The 20,932-nt window shown below is 38.7% G+C and overlaps 1 protein-coding gene across 3 annotated transcripts in view; it reads left to right on the top strand.

Annotated features, from left to right (window-relative positions):
* LOC145641812 (protein FORGETTER 1-like) overlaps positions 1–20,932 on the top strand; it is a 53,755-nt gene that overhangs the window by 19,541 nt on the left and 13,282 nt on the right. For 2 of the 3 annotated variants that reach the window (XM_081692780.1, XM_081692778.1), the window contains exons 12-29: positions 44–187; positions 272–371; positions 470–604; positions 2,361–2,431; positions 2,506–2,675; positions 2,809–2,902; positions 3,211–3,308; positions 4,080–4,215; positions 4,414–4,520; positions 7,405–7,500; positions 7,571–7,658; positions 7,756–7,870; positions 9,620–9,731; positions 9,821–9,944; positions 10,023–10,100; positions 10,179–10,297; positions 10,497–10,550; positions 10,629–10,731. In XM_081692780.1, the coding sequence (XP_081548906.1) occupies positions 44–187; positions 272–371; positions 470–604; positions 2,361–2,431; positions 2,506–2,675; positions 2,809–2,902; positions 3,211–3,308; positions 4,080–4,215; positions 4,414–4,520; positions 7,405–7,500; positions 7,571–7,658; positions 7,756–7,870; positions 9,620–9,731; positions 9,821–9,944; positions 10,023–10,100; positions 10,179–10,297; positions 10,497–10,550; positions 10,629–10,731 (1,944 nt within the window). The remainder of the gene's footprint in view (positions 1–43; positions 188–271; positions 372–469; positions 605–2,360; positions 2,432–2,505; positions 2,676–2,808; positions 2,903–3,210; positions 3,309–4,079; positions 4,216–4,413; positions 4,521–7,404; positions 7,501–7,570; positions 7,659–7,755; positions 7,871–9,619; positions 9,732–9,820; positions 9,945–10,022; positions 10,101–10,178; positions 10,298–10,496; positions 10,551–10,628; positions 10,732–20,932) is intronic. The other variant, XM_081692779.1, reaches the window with a different exon arrangement.

Genomic DNA, 20,932 nt, shown 5'->3' with positions numbered 1-20,932 from the left:
CATATTTATATTGTGCTTATCTATGTATGATTGTCAACTTTAGCGATTCTTCAGACACCTGTGCATGTCAGCTAAAGTTCCTACAGTTGTAAAACTTGCTAAGAAAGCATTGAAGGAGAATAAATGCGTGGTCGTTGGCCTTCAAAGCACAGGAGAGGCACGCACTGAGGAAGCTATTTCGAAATATGTCAGTGATCGTTTATGGCATTTATTTACCTTGCTATTGATTATAATTAATCTAATTTTTCTATTTGTACTATTTCTTAAATAGGGCCTTGAACTTGATGACTTTGTTTCTGGGCCACGTGAGCTGCTACTCAAATTTGTTGAAGAAAATTATCCTTTGCCTGAAAAGCCTGAACCACTTCCAGGTCTTTTGATGTACATTGCTTTTTTTTTTTTTGGTCTTTCTGTGTTTAGTAATCTTTATGTGGGGCAGTAATTTGATTCGTAAATGAATCATTTTCAGTAGATGATGAAGGTGTGAAGGAACTTCCACGAAAGAGACACTCAGCAGATCCTGATGTTTCATTCAAAGGGCGAGTGAGAAAAGCTGCCAAATGGAAGGCTGAAAGTGACGAAGATAGTTTTGGTGAATCTGAATGTGAGCTTTTAAAACCTAAACCTTAAACTGTAATGTTTTATACTCCGTCCTTTTTTTTTTTCACTTTGTCAAGACTTGGGCCAAAAAAAAAAATTAATTGAGTTGGGCTTTTATCTTTTTTCTTCAATAATTAATTATGTATGGAGGAGAAACATGTGAGGATCACAGGCCAAAAAGGTTTGGGGCAAGCTCAAAGGGATGAATCGAAAAAGAAATTGGTCGCATACTACGAGGGATGGAGGGAAATGGAGATGGTTACCTTGTTACTCATCAGCCCTTTTTCATGCTTTGATCTGCTCATCATTATTCATTTCTTCTAAAAGGGAAATTTAAATGAATGACAGTATTATGAGAAACTGTTGAGTGATTACTTTATTACCCCGTTTGATTTTGTAGACATTTTTATTTGGGAGGTGAGGATATTTGTCTAAGCTAGTAGATTACATGACGGTCAAGGTCTATGTGGTAGAGTGTGCATATTTTTACTTTTCTATTTGTTTACAGCAGCTAGATTTTTATTTTATTGTTTGTTGTGAGCTTGTGCCACCTGAATATTATATGGTGTTATTCAAAAGATCTCTACTAATTCACAGTGGAGAAAAAGTTGGGTTTTGGGAAGGATTGGGTGGCAGAGGTTGAAGAAAGAAGAGAATGAAAAAGGATTGGGGCATAGCAGGAGCTCATAGCCTAGCCACCTGCCGTACTTTCCCCAGTATGGCGCTGCAGTGTACAACAGCCCGCAACGGAGAGAAAAGGAAAAATAGTGAGAGGAAGAGGGCAGCTGGACATTTAAGTAATTTACGTAGGTTAACCATGGTTAGCATTTTGATGAAAACAAATCAATTAGGTCTCATGAATGCCATAAACTATGGTAATCGGACATGGCTAATATCGCGAAGTGTCCGTGTCAACACGACACTTCACAGACACATGACACGTGTCCGATCCTTAACTGTGCTCTCGGACACTTCCATTTAGAGAGTAGAGGAAAAAAGAGAAGAAACATGAAAGAAAAATATATCTTGTTCGAAAATGACCTTTGATATAGAGAAGATGGAGATAAGCAGATTGCCATTTATTAGGAAAATTTTCCGAGGAATGAATTAAAAATAAAATAAAATAGGGGTAGACATAATGAATATTTAAAGCTTTTGTAATAAATAATATATTTATATAAATTTAATTAACGTATTGACGTGTCCCTGTACCCGTGTCCAAATATCGGACAGATTCCCCGTGTCCTAAAATTTTGGAACTTGCCGGATTGGAAACTTGGACATGTGTCTGTGTCCGACACCCGTTCCCAAGTCCATGTAACATAGGCCACAAGTCAGATCAACTTTTGTTTTTGGGCTGTATTTCATAAAAAATGTGAATTAAATCAGGGTAGCAAAAATAGTAGATCATTGCTCAAAGAATTTTATTTTCATCTGTCCATACTATAATAATTACCCTACTTTGTACTAGTTCCAAGCAGATTCATCTTTACTTGTATTAATATTCTGTATGAACTGGGGTGATGGAAGGAATATCTGTTTAAACACCAGTACTATCTTATATGGTTGGCAAACAACTATTTGTATAGTCCTTTTGTTATTATTTTTGTATTTCATTCCTAGTTTAATTGAGTCTTGAGTGGACACTTTTTCAGTTTGATCTTACTCCAATTACATTTTTATCTCTTCTCTAGTATTAGTGATTCATGGGAGGAGACACTTTCAGTTAGTTCTTAATTTGTCTGCTTTGTTACATGCAGCTGATAATGATAATGAATCTACTGAATCTGATGATGAGTTTCAGATCTGTGACATTTGTAATGGTGAAGAGGTGAATCACATTAAATTCTTATATATTATGCAATTTTGTGAATATTGTTTACTCATTTGAATTATTTGAAACAGGATAGAAAGAAATTACTTAAATGTGCCTGCTGTGGCAAGTTAGTACATCCTTCTTGTTTAGACCCACCTGTACCAGATGTATCTGAGGAGTGGACATGCAATTCATGCCATCAAAAAACAGAAGAATTTTTGCAAGCAAAACGTGCTTACATAGAAGAGCTCACAAAGAGGTATTTAAATTCATCTGTCTTTCCTGCTGCTGTTTTTTTTCCTTCTGCTTCAATGGTCCTTGCATATATGTCTTCCATTTTGACAGCCCCTCCTTATTGTAGTGTAATTTCTGTACTTTGGATATGCATTTAGGTACGAAGAAGCTGTTGAACGGAAGATAAAAATTATGGAAATTATTCGCTCTTTGGATCTTCCAAACAATCCACTAGATGACATTATTGATCAGGTAATCTCAACGTATTTCCCTTATTGTTCTTTGAGCATTTTCTTATCTCTGTTATTTTCATAATTTTATTTCCCCTTTTAGCTTTTTGTTAGTGCAACTTCCATTTTTTCCTTGGCCTAATGGCTCATAGCTTGCTATCTACTAATATATTTTGTTAAATTTTACTCTGTAGATGTTAATGTCTGTTGAAACTTAATGTATTACTATCATCATATTCTTGTTTGAAAATGAAAAAAAAAGTGGTGAAAGAGCTAATATGCTTGTGCAAGGGTTACCAGATTTATTTTTAACTTAATGTGAATGTGCAGCTTGGTGGACCTGATAATGTTGCAGAAATAACTGGTAGGCGGGGAATGCTTGTTCGGGCCTCATGTGGTAAAGGTGTAACCTACCAGGCACGGAATACGTAAGTTCGCATAACTCTTAGTTTCATGGTACATGTTATCCCCTTAGACACACTTATCACAGGATATGAAATGAATTGATTAAGCACAAAATGTATCTTTGAAGGTGCCTTTGGATTCCTAGTTTTTATTATATTTAAAATAGTCAATAAAAGACAAAATCCTATCTTTGAAAGGGTGTGTTACTCCCTATATTAATTACAAGCGTGTTAACCAATACTTTTGTAGTCCCTCTGTCCTAAAATAGAAGCCTTGTTTTCTTTATCAAAGTTGTTAGGGGTATTGTTGAGTAAAGTTGAATAAAGAAGGAAGATATTGGGAATAGTTTAGGGGGTTTTGTAAAAGTGAGAAAATGGACCCCACCAAATTGAATAATGGGCATTTTATCTACTCACAAAGGGAATATGTCTGTCTTAGTAGATCTGGCTGGGTGTTTGATACGGGTTTAGATCTTGGTTGATTAATTATTGATATATCTGTTATGCTTCCATTTTTGAGGAGTGTTTGGGTTGTTTGTCTTCCTCTTTGTATTGTCTTAAAATTCTGATTTTTTCCTAAATCTTTTCTTTTGTTTTATTTATTAATTAATTTGTTTGTTTATTTATTTATTTGTTTGTTGTTGTTGTATATATATATATATGTATATTTTTTTTTTTTTAGGTATGCATTTTGGTGCTGAAATGCTGAAATCTATGTGCAAATGGAATTCTGCATAAAAAACTTCTGTTATTACTTTTAGGTTTGATTTAATTATTTATTTATTTTTTATCTAGGAAAGAGGTGACTATGGAAATGGTTAATATGCATGAAAAGCAGCTTTTCATGGATGGTAAAAAGTTTATTGCTATTATATCTGAAGCTGGGTCAGCAGGAGTTTCTCTGCAAGCTGATAGAAGGGCTTTAAATCAGGTAAAATAATGCAAATACATTAACTCTTTCATAAGCATCTGGGAATGACAACAGTAGTATTGCCTTCCCTGTGAAGCTCATTTTAAAATCTGCAGGACTACATGATTAACTGTGTCATCTGATTTTGACTTTCATCATTTCAGAAGTAAATTTGTGGATATCTTTAACACCTCCTATTCAATTTCTTTTTTCTATCAGAGGAGGAGGGTTCACTTAACTTTAGAACTCCCATGGAGTGCTGACCGAGCAATTCAGCAGTTCGGCAGAACTCATCGATCAAATCAAGCCTCTGCTCCTGAATACAGGTTTTTTTTTTCCTTAAATTGTCTCCTTTTGTTATGCTCCCAGTTTTTTTTATAAACGTTCTATTGTTTTTGAAATGAAGAACATGATTCAATATGGCTTTGGTGTTCAAGTTGTTGCATATGCTTAGAAGAAAAGGTCAGTCGTAAAAAACAGTAAGATTTTATTTATTATCAGGAAAATAGGACATGGAAACTGACAAGTTTAAGTATTGCAATGTGCACTATTGCAGTTTTGCTTGATTAATTTATCATTTGTTTCATTGTCTCCCCTAAAAAATTAAGGACTCTTTGTCATCTCTATCACTGATTTTCCACCTGTAATTAGTGCGTAAACTGATTCTAGTATTGGGTTTTATAACCTCCCTGTGTTCTTAGACAGATTCAAATTTATCAAATGAATACAAAAAAGAGTTTGTCTATGGATAAACGCCCAAGCATGGTATAAAAATGCAGTTTCGGTCGCGATCGTAGAAATGGTTGCGGTGTCACGGTAACGATATTGATGGGTTGATAGTGGACCGGGTTGTGGTAGAATTTTATTTAAAAGTTATTAATCCAAGGTTTATAATTAAAGTATTTTGAATAAATTTTTATTTGGGTTTTAAGTTGAATTATTTTCAAACCAAAACCTTACGTAGTTACGTACTCTGTATTACACTATTACTCCAAAGCTTGTTTGTGTTTTATTTACCCATTGACAACAGTAAAGATAAAACCAAATGATAAAAAACAAAAAAGGCCACCTGTCATTACAAGTGACCGCTGGCCTTCTACTGTCCCACCAACTTATTACTTGAATATAATAAAATAAGATAAATTAATAAAAATTCCCTACCAAACCTATTACTTCAAATCTACTTGACTATCTCGTTTCAGCTGTCCCACAATTTACTTTCACTCTTCTTTTGGTTTAGATTTAAGAACTCATCGGTTTCAATAGAGTCTCTCCATTTCTTTTCTCTTTGTCTAAAAGTAACTCTTCTGAAAATTAAACTGAATTTTAGTCAATAGTGTTCGATGCGGATGAGATTCAGTTCATACCGGTTGTATTGGCCAGAATGTCGTCCTTTTGTAACATGTGCTAAATCGGGAAATATCGGTTTGGTAAGTTTGAAATCCATTACAAACCGGCCGGTTTGCGACGTAATGGGCGTATTTTTATACCATGCACCCAAGTGCACGCAGACCATAAGTAGCTGGTGAATGGCCAGATAGGTATCCATCTGGGTTATGTTTTGGGGAAGAGTTCTAATCATACAATGCTTTATTCTACTTATCTTCATATGGCCACACCCTAACTATCTAACATGAACTAATGCTCTCCTCACAGCCTGTCAGTACAGCTCTCTAAATCCCATGCACCCTAATTGTTACGTGTCACCTTCGTTACTAGTTAACAAATGCTCTCCTCACACCCTGTCAGTGCAGCAGTCTCTAAATCCTACGTACCCTGATTATTATGTGCCACCTTGCACCCTGTTTATAGTTTCTGGATCAAATTCAGAACCCTTTGTATCCTCTCTCTTGGCCCTGCATCTATTTTATGTCAGCCAGGAAAGTAGTACAATCAAGTGATTTAGGAAAGATCAAAACTAATCTTGAATGTACATGGTATGAGAGTGAGGGTATGTCTTTAGATTAAGAAAAATACCTAAGAATTTTAGGCTTACGGATAGGGAATTGTTTTTTATTGTTTGATTTAAAGAATATGATTTTGGCACTACTTTTGAAAGAGGTTTTCAGTGCATTACTCACTAGGATTGCCAAAATATTATTAGAGTGATGTTCCAATGTGTCTAGAAGGTTTATGCTTCGTGTGAAGTGTGGTAGATAAGGATGTTAACTTAATATGTTGTTTGTCTATCTAATCTCTTTTATGTAATGTTAAGCAAAATAATTTTATGATTTATTTGTGCAAAATGAATTTTAATACTTGTATGGTGTGGAATTTAATATTAAGCTATGGACTCTCCATATTGTTATTGTTTGTTTTAATGTATCCTTATAATTCTTGAAGAGTTTTTTCATGATAAAGCTAAATTTTGTTGGTTTATTCTTGCAACTTGGTGTAGTCTACAAATCATGTAGTGGTGAGATTAGAATTTTGATTTACTCTTTAAATAATAAGTTTGTAATTCAACTTAATTTTCAACTTACTTTTTTGCAACTACTTTTGGTTTGAAGCTGAAACTTCTATGTCCAACTATTGGTATGAGGGATGCTGTGGGGAGAAAAAGGATAACTAGTTTGTATCTTATCTATTTATTTTATGGAATTGTTTGTCAGCTGCATTGTAATTTTGTTTGGACAATTGGTTTCAAACATGTCAACTCTTGTAAGCTAAAACCATTTTTACTTCTAAGGCTATTTTCCTATTTAAGTAATTTCCTTTATTTTATGTGATGATTATAATTTTAAGCTAACTTTAACACCCCCCCCCCCTCCCACACACACACACACACTTTTTCCAAAACTTCTTTATTGTTAGCATCAATGAACTGATGTCTCTAGTGCTTTACTATTGGATTTTTTTGTACTGTTGATGGTCAACTTTTATACTTGTCACTGTGCCTTTGTATAATGGAAAATAATGATAAACATAGCCCTAAAGGCTATGTATAAGAAGCTAAGAAAGGAAATATTGATAATAAATTAAAATTAATTACACCGATTTACACATGATTTTTTCATGAATTCCTAACTTAATTCCGTTTTAGGAAGTATATTTAATGCTTATATATAGCCATAAGGGCTACATATGTCATTACCCTTGTATAGTATCTCTGTTATTGGCATATGCTCTCTATGGGAAAATATGTTCAGCAATTGATAATTATGGAGTGTTATATTATTCATGAATTTATCTATTTTCTTTTGCTTACAGACTCCTCTTTACTAATCTTGGTGGTGAACGGCGATTTGCGTCTATTGTTGCAAAGAGGCTAGAATCTCTTGGAGCATTGACACAGGGGGACCGGAGGTATATAAAATTGCTTTTCTGCCGTCTCAATGAACCGAACATTCTCTTATACACTTGCTTTGTCTTGCAGGGCAGGGCCATCATTAAGTGAATACAACTATGACAGTGCTTATGGGAAAAGGGCTCTTATGGTGATGTATAAAGGAATTTTGGAGCAGGTTTCTGTTGTCTCAGTTATCTATGTAGCTATACTTTAGGTTGACTTTGATCCTTGTTACCTTAATACTTTGTGATGTTTTTTTTTTGGAATAACAGGATTCATTGCCAGTTGTACCCCCTGGATGTTCAAGTGAAAAGTCCGAATCAATTCAAGATTTTATAACCAAGGCAAAAGCTGCTCTGGTCTCTGTTGGCATTGTTAGAGACACAGGTAACTTTTTCCTGTTTTTGGTCTTTGGTAACTGATGATTTATTCCATTTCACCTGTTGATGTATGCAGATCTAGATTAATAGGAAAAAAAAGGGCTTATGGCATAGTTGTGTATGATACTTCACTCGGGAGATCTTTAATTGTTGTAGCTGCATATAATAAAGTGTTATGCTGCTGTAGTGCTGAATGGGGTTAAGGAGTTTGATCCTTTGATGGAACTCAGCCTTTGCACTGAGGCAACTCTGAGACAATATAGTATGAGCCTTTGGGACTTGTTTTACTGTTGCTAAGTTGCATAGTTCTTGAATAGATTTCCTTAATATTGGCATTTCATGCGAAATGGACCTTACATTAGATGAGTTAGTATTGAAATTAGATTGTCTAACTACGACTAGGTGTCTCCGGGACTCTGGGTGAGAAATAGATTCTGTTATGTGGCTAAATTTTTTTTGTCTTGGTGGAGCAATTGGCAACCAAGCTTTCGGAGAAAAAACTGGAAAGCAGTTGTTTTTAAGTTGTAGTGATCTTTAATATTTGCTCTCCTTCATGATTAGCCTACTTCGTTCTGATATTTTATAAACAAATTTATTCGTATGTAAAAATGACAATCTCAAACATTAAGAACTGTATTTGTCTCATAAGTAGATGGTTCAAAACTGAAAGCATATAGGATAATTTAACAACTGTGATTAGTTTCCATAAGCTGTTCATTCTTTAAGTTGTGTCAAAAAAATGTGAACAAGTTTCTTTGTTTGCAATTAACCCTTTATAACTAGCACACATACTAGCTTTAATTCATGAGAAATCATATGCCAAGGCTGGTCCTTACAAATTATCGATATTGTGTACTTAGCTGAAAACGGCTAAGGAACAAATTTTGTAGCGATTTTCTATCAGCTGTACAATCATTTGAACATATGATTGTGCTATCATTTGGAAATATTTTCATATTCTAATCTAGACTCATCTATAAAGCATTTATTGTGGTCTTAGTTATTCTCATCTGGCAATTTGTATCATATATGAGGAGTTCATGCTCACCTGATTATGTCTTATATCACACATGAGCTCTGACAACTTGCACCCATGACACTCTTGCCTAGGCAGGATCAATGTTTTGTGAGCTTATAGAAGCTAACAATTGCAGACAGTTGGACACCTTCTGCAGTGGCACCAATATTGCTAATTATTGTATATGTCCACTTTCCTGATAATTTTAATTTTACAAGATACATAGTGAATTCAGGATTGTTTTGTTTTCACTGTATTATGGACTTTATCTGTGACTCTCAATGTATCTAGGATGTTCAGGAAATGTGGATCCACTTATCTGTATTTGATGAAGCATTTAAAGGTAAATGTTGTGCTGTATGAGAGATACGGACCAAAATTTTCGCAGGAATGCATTCTTGGCTAATTTATGCAGCATGTTGGAAAGCGATTGATATTCAATAGTCTTATGGTTAGAGTTGTATGTAAATTCAGATATCTCTTGTATAAAGCCATTTGTTCTTACTTCATTAACTTGCAATTTTCCGCCGTAGATCTTTTCTTGTGCTAGTGTTTCATGACTTTCCTTGGCAATGACTTTATAACCTAACAATATACTCAATTTTTGCGAACTGAATTTGCAAATCTATTAATGGAGCTAACTATGTCAAATAGATGAGGGGAAAAGAGAAGAGGGGGTTGGTGGAATGTTGTCTTAAATTTTAAATTTTCATTGACTTTGACTATTTACTTCTGAAGTTAATGGAAAAGAATCTGGAAAGATATCCGCACGTATAGTTGACTCGGACATGCATGATGTTGGTCGTTTTCTTAATCGACTTCTTGGACTGCCTCCTGAGATCCAGAACAGGTCATATATTTATCCATAAGTACTTGTTTGAGTTGTACTTTTTATATCTGACTATATTTGTAAATGATGAGTAATTGTTTTAATTGCAGGATATTTGAGTTATTTATCAGTGTTCTTGATGTAATAATTCAAAATGCCCGAACAGAAGGGAATCTTGACTCTGGGATTGTTGACATTAAAGCTAACATTATTGAATTACAAGGAAAACCAAAGGTTTCTATCTCATACATTTGTTAGGGCCACCTGTTCCTTTGATTTGTATATCTAGTTATTGACCATTATTTCTTTCAGACTGTGCATGTGGATCAAATGTCTGGCGCATCAACAGTGCTATTTACCTTCACTCTTGATCGTGGATCCACTTGGGAGGTAACCTCGAGCATCTGTATGATAAGCGTTGTGTTTGTTGACAACTGTTGATGTCTCACATAACATTGTTGTGTGCAGTTTGCTTCTAATTTGCTCAATGAGAAGCAAAAGGGAAGTCTTGGCTCAACGCATGATGGATTCTATGAGTCCAAGAGGGAATGGCTTGGAAGACGTCACTTCCTTTTAGCTTTTGAAGGGTATTCATGTGAATCTGATTGAATGATTTTCAATTACGTCCTACTTTGTCCGTCTTTTTCTTACTTTTTTCTTTTGTTGTCTTTGTTTTCTAATTTGTTATTTGTCTGGCTTAATGGTTAAGTTGAATTCCTGGTATAATTTGCAAGATAAAACTCCTTAAATTAATTCTTTTTGTTTGTTATTTTGCTGTTTATTCAGCTCTACCTCTGGCTTCTTTAAGATAGTCCGTCCTGCTGTTGGGGAGGTGATAAGGTAATTATGAATCAGAACATTGCTTGTACCTCTTACTTTAAGAACTATGCATCAATGACACTTGTTTTGTTTGTCCAGAGAAATGCCTTTAAGTGAGCTTAAAAATAAGTATAGAAAGATTTCATCTTTGGAGAAGGCTCGTAGTGGTTGGGAAGACGAATATGAAGTTTCATCAAGACAGGTGAAGTGCAACTGGTCCATATTCGTTCTGACTTTTATGGCATTGATGTAGTAGAAATTGTTATGTTTTTGGTGTAGAGAGAGTTGGAAGGGTTATGATGTAGACGGGATTGACTTTAACTAACTAAGCAAGTTGGCATCCAAATATGGTAGAAATTGTAATGTCCATATCAATCAATCAATCAATCAAAGCCTTAATCCCAAAAGTGGGGTCGGCTAACATGAACCAAATTTGATTATTCCGTGTAGTCATCAACATAAATCTTTCTCCTCCATCCCTTACGATCCAAAACTTCATCCTCACGTAAATCCATGCACTTCATATCCTTCCTCACTCCTTCCAACCAAGTCATCTTTGGTCTCCCTCTTCCTCGTTTAATCCCTCCATGGTCCCACTCTTCCACTCTTCGCACCGGTGCACCCTCGGGTCTCCGTCTTACATGTCCAAACCAACGCAGACGATTTTCCCTTAATTTATCTACAATGCCCGCCACACCTACTTTCTTGCGAATAACCTCATTTCTGATTCTATCTCTTAAAGTGTTTCCACACATCCACCTTAACATGCGCATTTCCGTAACCTCCATCTTTTTAATATGCTCTTTCTTAGAAGCCCAACATTCTGTACCATAGAGCAACACTGGTCTTATGGCAGTCCTGTAGAAATTGTAATGTCCATCTGCTTCAGATTTTTTATGGTCAAGATATTTCATTATGTTTAATTAATCTTAATAACATAAATTTCTCAATTTAATTAATCTCAATATAAGTAGTTAGGAATGGAGCACAAGTGAATCGTAAACCATTTTACCGATTTAGTCAAAGAAATTAACATGAATAAAATAATAAAACTACTCCCACTTACCCGACTAAACATGTTTGCCCATGCATAACCATTAGTACCTTTAACTCTCTATTAGTAAAAATGTTGGAATTATAATATTGTGAAAGGACACATTATGGTAAACCCATCACCGTACGAACTAAAATTTGTTTCATATATTAGCGACAGGGTAAAAAGTCAAAATGATGCAAGTAATCAAGGATCGAGGGAGTTTATAATATTATTATTAATTCCTATTGGATTAGTGAAAAAAAGAACAGGAGATTTTGTCATATATTGTATAAATATTTAGCAAATTAAGAACTTGTTCTCTTCACCTAAAACAAGGAGATGTGGTCTAATTTTAATAAGGTCCTGATGTGATTTGAATTTTTATTATCCTGATATAATTTACCATAGTGGATTGTCCATGTTTCAGCTTCTAAATATTCAGGAATTGCCTTTCCATATCTAGCTAATTCAGGATTTGCTTTTGCTTAGATAAGTTAGGAATTGCTTTTTATATCTACTTATAATAGGATTTGTTCAGTGGTCAAAATTTGACTAAGTCAACTTATGACTCTTAACTAATTTTAGGATTATATTATTTTCACAGTTTATGTGTGATTAGGACATTGAAATCTGATTTGTTAGGAGTTAATAACCCTAAACCTATTAGGACCTTTGTAGGGTCCTGTGTTAAGCCTATAAAAAACATGCTTAGTATTCGTTTAATGAAAGTGAGCTTTGGCATTTTTAGTTCCGTACTTGTTTCTTTGCACAACTTATGATTTGTGTGAGAACCCTCCCACATTGAGATTTGAGAGCTTCTCTCTTTTTGTTTCTTCGCTTATTTTTGTCCTAATTCTCATTCTTGTTTATAAGATTAAAAAAAAAATTACAAAACTGAAACTCTTGTTTGTTTATGCAACTTCTTATGGGAGTCTGATAAAAATCTGATTACTGATAAAATAGTAAATAGTTTTTTTATTTTTATTTTTATTTTTTTATTTTATTGTTAATAGTAAATTAAGTACCAAATACAACTCTGTGAAGTATGAACCAAACCCTCCTCCCCTAAAAAAAAAAAGAAAAGAAAAAAAAGTGAACCCAACCCTCCTAAAAAAAGCCCATTAGGTGAATTCTATGTACAAAAGAAGGGAATATAAAAGCCTTTCAAAATGGCCGCACAACTGAACCATCTTCTTCCTCTTTTAATTTTATAATTTTTTTTTTCTTTGAAGGATTTTCCTTCGTATGTTAATTTGCCCATCTAAATTCCCAACCTCTGTACTCTATGTTAAAACTTCCTATCATTCCTATTCTTGTTTCTACAATTCATGGGTATTTCCTTTCAAATTTGATCGTTTAATTATGGATTTTACAATGGAAACTTAACATGCAATAGAAATAGGAGGTAAGAGAAGAAACTAACTATTTGATGATATTTTTTGTTTTTTTTTAATTAACACATGTGTTTAGGGTAAAAATACCCCATGTACGTGGGCCAATCCCGTAGCGACACGTGGCCCAGTTAAAGGGAGACACGTGTCACTATAGGAAGATGACACGTGTTTAAGGCTCAAAAGAGCACCTGAAATCAGCATTAAAAAGGGACTTCTTACATCATGGCCCAAATCTCGAGAGATATTCATGAAAGGCGCTGTACAAGAGATATTCATGAAAGCCGCAAAACAGCGCCCCCGTATTACACGTGGCACCTCCTGATTGCGCAGCCAATCATGTCACAGAAATTTAGGGTACAAATCCTAGTGAGGTACAAACTCCCACCCCTATAAATACCCCAATCATTTATTATGGGAGGGGTGGATTACACATTACAGAAAAAGAACATTAAATAGCTCCAACTTCTCTCTACTTTCTCTCTCTAGCCTTTTCCGTTCAGATCTCTAACTTGATCGTCGGAGGCGAATATTCCGGTAAAGGAATATTCGTTTATTTTGCTGGTGTTCGAGTCTCATTACCCGGAGAGCGCGACTAGTATCCGAGGAAATCCAAAAAATACCCGAAACATTTGGTGCCGTCTGTGGGGATACTTGTCCGTTATGGCAATAGATTGTAGGACGGTCATATAGAGGACCTAGTCCCTATAATTCATTCCAGCAATCCATTGACCGCCTCATTTCAAGATGCTGATGATCCTCCTATTACTGCTGCTTCCTTACAGACCGCACTCAACAAACTCTTAGCTTCTACTTCTACGCAGTCGCCAATAAAGATGGGGAAAGAGCTCTAAAGAAAACTCAGAACGGAGCAACCAATGCAACAAATGCTAGAAATACCCCATTTCGCCGGTCGAATGGAAGTTCTCCGAGGGTGCCACGGACGAATTTGTCTAGTCTGTTGGAGAAAACCCAGTCGGCTAGGGGGAGGGGCATACAGCCTCGAAGAGAGGAGACAGAGCCGTCTCCACACGGGAAGGACACAAGAGACTACCTTCGGCATAAACAACGGGAATGTGCCGCTTACTCGAACAAGACTTCAATTCCCACAATGCCGAATGAATTTCCTAACCACTCTCTTTCCCAGCATAGTAACTCGGCCATCTCCAGTAGGAGTCAAGAGTCAAGCTGTTCGTACTCCAACCTTTATTCCAGTACAACCACTTCAATTCCCCAGGGTTTCAACGACATTTTGCAGCCAGCCCCAGGTCTTCGGATAATATGGGCCGTTCGGCCAGACTCCCTATTTGGCCGGATAGCCCGTGCAACGTCCGCCAATTGATTGGCAGATGCGCTTACTGACTCTTGGAGACAAGCCGCCTCTGTTTTCGGAAGAAATTTTAACTGCTGCTCAGCCGCCGCCGAAGCTGAAAAATGTACTCGTGGACGCCTATGATGGTACGGGCAACCCCGAAGAACATATCACTTCATACAGAACATGATGTACTTACAAAGTGTAGATGACGCTACCAGGTGCAAATGCTTCCCGACCACTTTGAAGGGTGTGGCGTAGGATTGGTTCAATAGCCTTTCGGTCGGGTGTATAAATTGCTTTACCACACTCAGTTTGTTGTTCGTGGGGAACTTCTTTTACAATATACCACATCGAAAGACAAGTCTTAATTTGGCAACAATTGTGCAAGGAAAAAATGAGGGCCTACGTTCGTACGTCCAATGATTTAACCAAGAAAAAGCTCTGAATTTCTTCCGGGATTAAGGAATAATTGTTTTAAGTTGATTTGGTAAGAAAAAAAGGTTCGGACATACGCAGACGTTCTGCGGGAAGCCAAAGCCTATATTGAAGTAGCCACTTTTGTTCGCTTACAAAAGCAGTGGCGCCGGCCAAGGGGGCCGAGAAGAAGCAATCTACTCAGCGAGACTCGGCCAACAAAAAGAAAGAAGGAAACAAAAGGAAAGAAGTCTGGGTGGCCGACGGTTGGCAACCCTAGTCAAAGAAAGTCAAGATGTACGAGCCTCAGTACTAGTTCAACAAGGATTGGTACTCGATCCGGATGGAAATCAAGGATAAGTTTGAGTTTGAAAAGCCCGTTAAGAGGCTCGGCCCAATACAAGAACAAAAACAAGTACTGCCACTACCACAAGGATGTGGGGAATGACACGAACGATTGTATCAATCTGGAGAGACTATTAGACAAACTGGCCGAGAAAGGCATGCTAAACTCTTATGTGATGAAGTCCAAGTTCACTTATACACAAAGAGACAATACGTCCGAAAAGAAAAAGAAGAATGACAAGGAAGATGATGGGAATAGTATCGATTCGGGCTTTGTGGCCGTAATATCAGGCAGCCCCACCATAAAGGGAATTAAGCAGAATGCCCGGAACTTGGGAAAGGTGATGCAGGCGGACGTTGTGAAGGCCAAACCCTTCCCCGAAGTAACCGTTAGCGAGGCTGATCGGGAGGAGGTCAAAGCCCTGCACAACGATCCTTATGTGTTTATCATGAAGATAGCCAACTTGAAAGTGGGCTGAATACTGTTAGATACGTGCAGCTCATCCTGAAAGACATCACTCTCCCCTTACTGAGATTTGGGGGAAACATCATTCACCCAGTCGGACAGATAGATTTGTTAGTCTGATTTGGGCAGAAAGGAGAAGGGAGGGACATGATCATCCGATTCTTATTGGTAAAAGAATGGAGGGACGGGCTATAATGTCATACTCGGCCGCCCCACCCTAAATGCTGCAATGTGATCGTCCCCCATCTGATGTTGTTGAAGTTTGAGCAATCGGACGGAAAAGTTGGTTCGATTCAAGGAAATAAAAAAACAGCAAGAGTGTAACCAGCTAGCTGTTAAGCTAACGATTCGCGGACATGAAAAGCCGTTCGAGTCGAAAGGGGAAGAATCCCCACTCCAAGCATACCAGTCGGCCAAAAGTGAATGCAGGCCATGGCCGACCAGGCATAGCAATTATTGACCGTCGGCTAGCCTGAAGACCGAGACTCCAGCCGGCCGGCAATCATCAAGATGTAGTGCTTGATCCCGATCAACCAGGTCGGACGGTCAAAGTTGGCACTATAGCTATGGGTCTGCGTGGAGATGAGTTAGTTCAGCTGTTGAGAGAATTCAAAGATGTATTTGTGTTCGAAGTTAGTGAAATGCCGGGCATAAGCCCTGACTTGGCCGTGCACAAGCTGGCTGAGAGGAACCAAGTGGCCGCAGGTAAAAAAGCTGCTGGACGCTGGTTTCATTCGGCAATGCTATTACCCCGATTAGGTGGCTAATGTAGTCCGTGTAATGAAGCCAAATGGAACTTGGAGGATGTGCGTGGACTATATAGATTTGAACAAGGCATGCCCTAAGGATAGCTTTCCCTTGCCTAATGAGCTTTATGGACGCATACTTCGATTTCCATCAAATCCCTCTATGGGAAGAAGATCAAGAGAAAACTGTATTTTTGACCGAGTAAGGGTTGTATTATTACAAGGTTATGCCATTCGGCCTCAAGAATGCCCCTGTAACATTTCAGCGACTTGTCAATACGGTCTTTAGAGATCAGCTCGGCCAGAACATGGAGGCGTACATTGATGACATGATTGTTAAGTCAAAGGAGCCGACTGACTATCTGAATGATCTTCGAGAAATATTTACCGAACTCAGGAGATATAAGATGTGTCTTTGGTGTTGAGTTCGGTAAATTTTTGGAATTTTTAATTGATTAACGTGGAATTGAGGAAAAATTTCAAGCCGTCTTGGACATGAAGTCTCCAAGAACAATTAAGGAGGTGCAAAGACTAACTGTTAAAGTCATCTGCATACATTGCCTCGGTTTGTCAATCCACTCAAGAATGAGAGGTTGTTCATTTATTTCGCCTTCTCAGAACACTCCTTAAATGTCGTCCTGCTTGTCGAAATAGATGGCCATCAGATTCAGTCTACTTTATTAGCTATGTACTACACAACTCCGAGCTTAGGTATCCCCCCGTTGAAAAGTTTGTCTTAGCACTCTACATGGCATCTAAAAAGCTGCCGCCGTACTTCCTGGCACATTCAATTGTGGTTTACACTGATTAACCACTCAAGAAGCCGTTTGCAACTTTAAAAGCTAGTGGTCGCATGCTTGAATGGGCCTTAGAATTGAGAGGCTTTGACATCACGTTCGAGCCCAGAAAAGCTTTTGCTGATTTTTTGGCTGAGATGACGTGGCCGGACTTGCAGCCGACTGGAGACCAGATGTGGAAGGTATATGTAGATGGTAGTGTAACAGCGACCGAATGTGGTGCCGGAATTGTTTGTCAATCTCCTGAAGGGGACAAGTTTAAGTATGCGCTGAGATTGCAATTTCAAGCCTCTAACAACGAGGCCGAATATGAAGCCCGCTTGGCCAACCTTAGAATGTGTAAGGTGGCAGGAGCAACAAAGATTGATGTGAGCTCGGATTCCCAACTAATAGTTGGCCAAGTGAACGGTGATTTTGAAGCAAGGGAGCCGACCATGATGAAGTATTTAAAGAAAGTCAAAGAAGATATCGATAGCCTAGAACATTTTACTCTACAACAAGTTCCCCGTTCGTCCAATAAACAAGCGGATGCCCTCTCCAAGTTAGCATCCTCAGCATTATGTGATACTCCCACATCAGTGTTTTGGGAAGTAAAAGAAAAGAGGAGTTTTGATGCGTCATTGATAGAAGCTCAACTTGGATGGACGGAATCATTTCCAGAGGGATTGATTGCTCACGGCCGATTCTAAAGAGAGTTGGTTGATGAAAAAGAGAGCAGCCTGATTCGATTCGAAATAAAGCAGGGGGAGTTGTTTAATAAAGTTTTTGTGAAGCCCTATCTAAAGTGTATTACCTCTGGGAGGGGATATGATGTGCTGGACGAGCTCCCACATTGGAAGACGAGCCCCTAAGAGGGGATATGATGTGCTGGACGAGCTCCCACCACATTGGAGGACGAGCCTTGGCTGAAAAGGTCACCCATTTAGGATACTACTTGACGAGCGTGAAATCAGACGCCATGAAAATGGTAAAGAAATGTGACAAGTTCTAGAGGTTCGCAACCCTAATTCATCGCCCAAATAACAGTTTGTTGGCCATAAGTAGTCCGCTCTCCTTTGCAAAATGGGGCATGGACATCTTGGGTCCGTATACGCCAGCGTCTTGTCAAAGGCGATTTGTGTTCGTAGCAGTAGACTACTTCACAAAGTGGGTTGAGGCCGAGGCCGGATGTGTCAGCTTTCATATGGAAGAACATAATTACTCGCTATGGAGTACCTCAGTCAATGGTGTTCGATAATAGGCCCCAGTTCGAAACACCCCACCTCAAGGGATGGTTAGGAGACCAGGGCATAGCTCATTGCTTTGCTTCAGTCGGCCGACCATAAGTAGAGGCCTATAACAAGTTGATCTCCAATGGTATCAAGCGCAAGCTTGAAAAAGCAGGCGGCCAATGGGCCGATGAGTTGGTTAATGTGTTATATTTCATACGAGCAACAACAAAAAGCTCTACAGGGGAGACCCTATTCTTTTTGGTCTATGGTGCCGAGGCAATTCTCTTGAGATGTACGAGCCTACCTTCAGGGTGATCTTATATGACAAATCGACCAATTGGGAGGCCATGAAGACCGCCGCCAGGGGCAATGAAATTTATCGCTTGAGGATGACAAGGGCATATAATCGCCGAGTGAGAAAAATGGAAGCTGTAGGCCGAGCAAATGAGGATGGCAAGTTAACCCCAAACTGGGAAGGGCCGTATCGAATCAGCGAAGAAGTTCAAGATGGTACTTACTTTCTTGAAGCCCTTGATGACCATCCGATGCCACGAACATGGAACACGGACAATCACAAAAAATATTATGTTTAAAGTCTTTTGTAATTAGCCAAAAAGCTGTATATACATCTAGGTCCTAATGACCGAGCAATGTAATTAAAGCCGTACGACCCCGGCAATGTAATCTTGACATATTAATGAAAGTCAGGCATTGTTATCTTATTGAGTTATCTTATTTCTTTTGCATGTGCTTTTTGTTATCTCAGCTGAAAGGTTGCGTGAAAATCATAACGATGTTGCTTGCAACATAGCAACACGACCTATAAAAGCTGAACAAAAGTATCTACGATATAGCAAAATGGTCACAAAGTAATATACGAATGATACCCGAAAGTCACAGGTAGACGTCCGACCCTCATCGGGACGGTTGATAACGGCGTTAGGTACCCTAACTCTGTCAAGGTCATTTACCTTCTTAATGGAGGCAAGGGCACACCTAGGCATAATAGCCCAGCCTAACTTAGAAATTTTCGAGTTGAGATATTACCTTAAATTTCCCGAGTACGTTCGAGCGATAGATTCAACGGATGGCTCACATAAGGATCATCAAGCGGCCGCGTAAATTGTTAATTCGGCTGTTCACCTAGTCCAAGGGCAATCATTACTATGATTTTATTGACTCGCTAGTTGCCATACCCTTTAAGTCATAAAAACTACCAAGTCAATCAAATCACTCTATGGATTAGGCGAATGCCGAATAATGGGGCATATCCCCTAGGTTCGTACGAAAGCATAAAAGTGTAAAAATGCGCAAAACTTTCTTAAGTATAGAACAGGTAAAATGGTAAAATGAAAACCGCTCAGAAGGCGACAAAATTTGCATAAATTAAAACTGCTCAGAAGGCGGTAAAATATGTAACAAAGCCACTCAAAACAGGCGTCACCAAATAAAAATAAGAAAATTGTTCACCAAAACAGAAGTTAAATGCTGAAAAGCTTGAATTAACGGATGACCGGAGGACTTGGGCTCTAATAAGCCAAGTCTTCGTCTTGGACAGGTTCCTCGGAGGCAGGAGCGGATGCACCATCAACAGGCTTCTCCCGGTTTCTCTTCGTTCTCAGCCTCGTCCGCCTCATCCTCATTTTCCACCTTGTCCGCCTCATCCTCATCATCCTTCTCGTTTGAAGTGGCCGGTGTAACGACCAGTTCGGGAGAAGGCTTACCGACCTTCTTAGCCTCTTCCCTGAGGCAAACGAAGTTGAGACGCTTAGTGAAGTGCTCCTAATAATAGGCGGCCTCCCCTTCCTCCACTATGAGCTCGAACGCCTCAAAGAAGTGGCTCTTCAACCTCTCTTCGATGTTGTGCTCCATGCGGACGACCTCCTTTGGCGGCCGAGGCGCTTTTAGCTGTTCTGTTAGGTCCGCAATGGACTTCTTTAAAGTCTCCACCTCGGCCCTGGAGCATCCGCCTCATCTAAGGCCTCTTTGAGGTTCTGTTGGGCAAGGGCCACGTCCCCCTTCAGCTTCTCAGAGGCCTTGAACCCCTCCTTGCAGCGTTGGCCGTCTAGGATGGCCGCATCCCTCTCCTGCCTCATAGTATCCCTAGCCAAAGACTCTTATTCAAGAGCCTAACCCAGTTTGACTAGTTCCTCGGCCTGCCGCGCTGCCTTTTCGGACATCGCGGTGATCTGGGTTTCGAAATAGGTGAGTTGGAGTGCGGCCCTCCCAATAACATCTTGGGCCTTATGGACTTCATTCCAAGCCCTCTTCAGCCTCTCATTTTCTTTCTCCTTCCATTCAAGGAAAGCGTTCAGGCGAAGGAAGAGCTGCGTACAAGATAAAGTGAGTTAGCAAAACAATAAAGGAAGTACTCTAAGTATGAAAGAGTAAAGTGTTGTAAAATGTTACCTCGGCGTTGCAGTTAATCATAGGGCCGAGGAAGCCCTCATGAATCCTCCGCAACTTGTCTCGTTGCTCGGCGGGGACGACTCTGGTCATGGTTTCCCGCATAGCTTTCCTGTTCGCGCCAGTAAGGGACTGGCCGGGTAGCTTCATGTTAACCTCCTCCGCAATATCTACACACGATTGCAAAAGGGTTTTAGTTTGAGCAATAAGACTTCTATTAAAAACGAGATTGTATAAGGTTATTTAAACTAACCGTCCGAGAAGCTCGGAGGAGAA

This window comes from Chenopodium album, chromosome 8 (genome assembly GCF_948465745.1).
Source record: "Chenopodium album chromosome 8, dcCheAlbu1.1, whole genome shotgun sequence".
Classification (NCBI taxonomy): Eukaryota; Viridiplantae; Streptophyta; class Magnoliopsida; order Caryophyllales; family Amaranthaceae; genus Chenopodium; species Chenopodium album.
The sequence above is the reverse complement of the archived record's forward strand: the minus strand, read 5'-3'. Positions and strand labels throughout refer to the sequence as shown.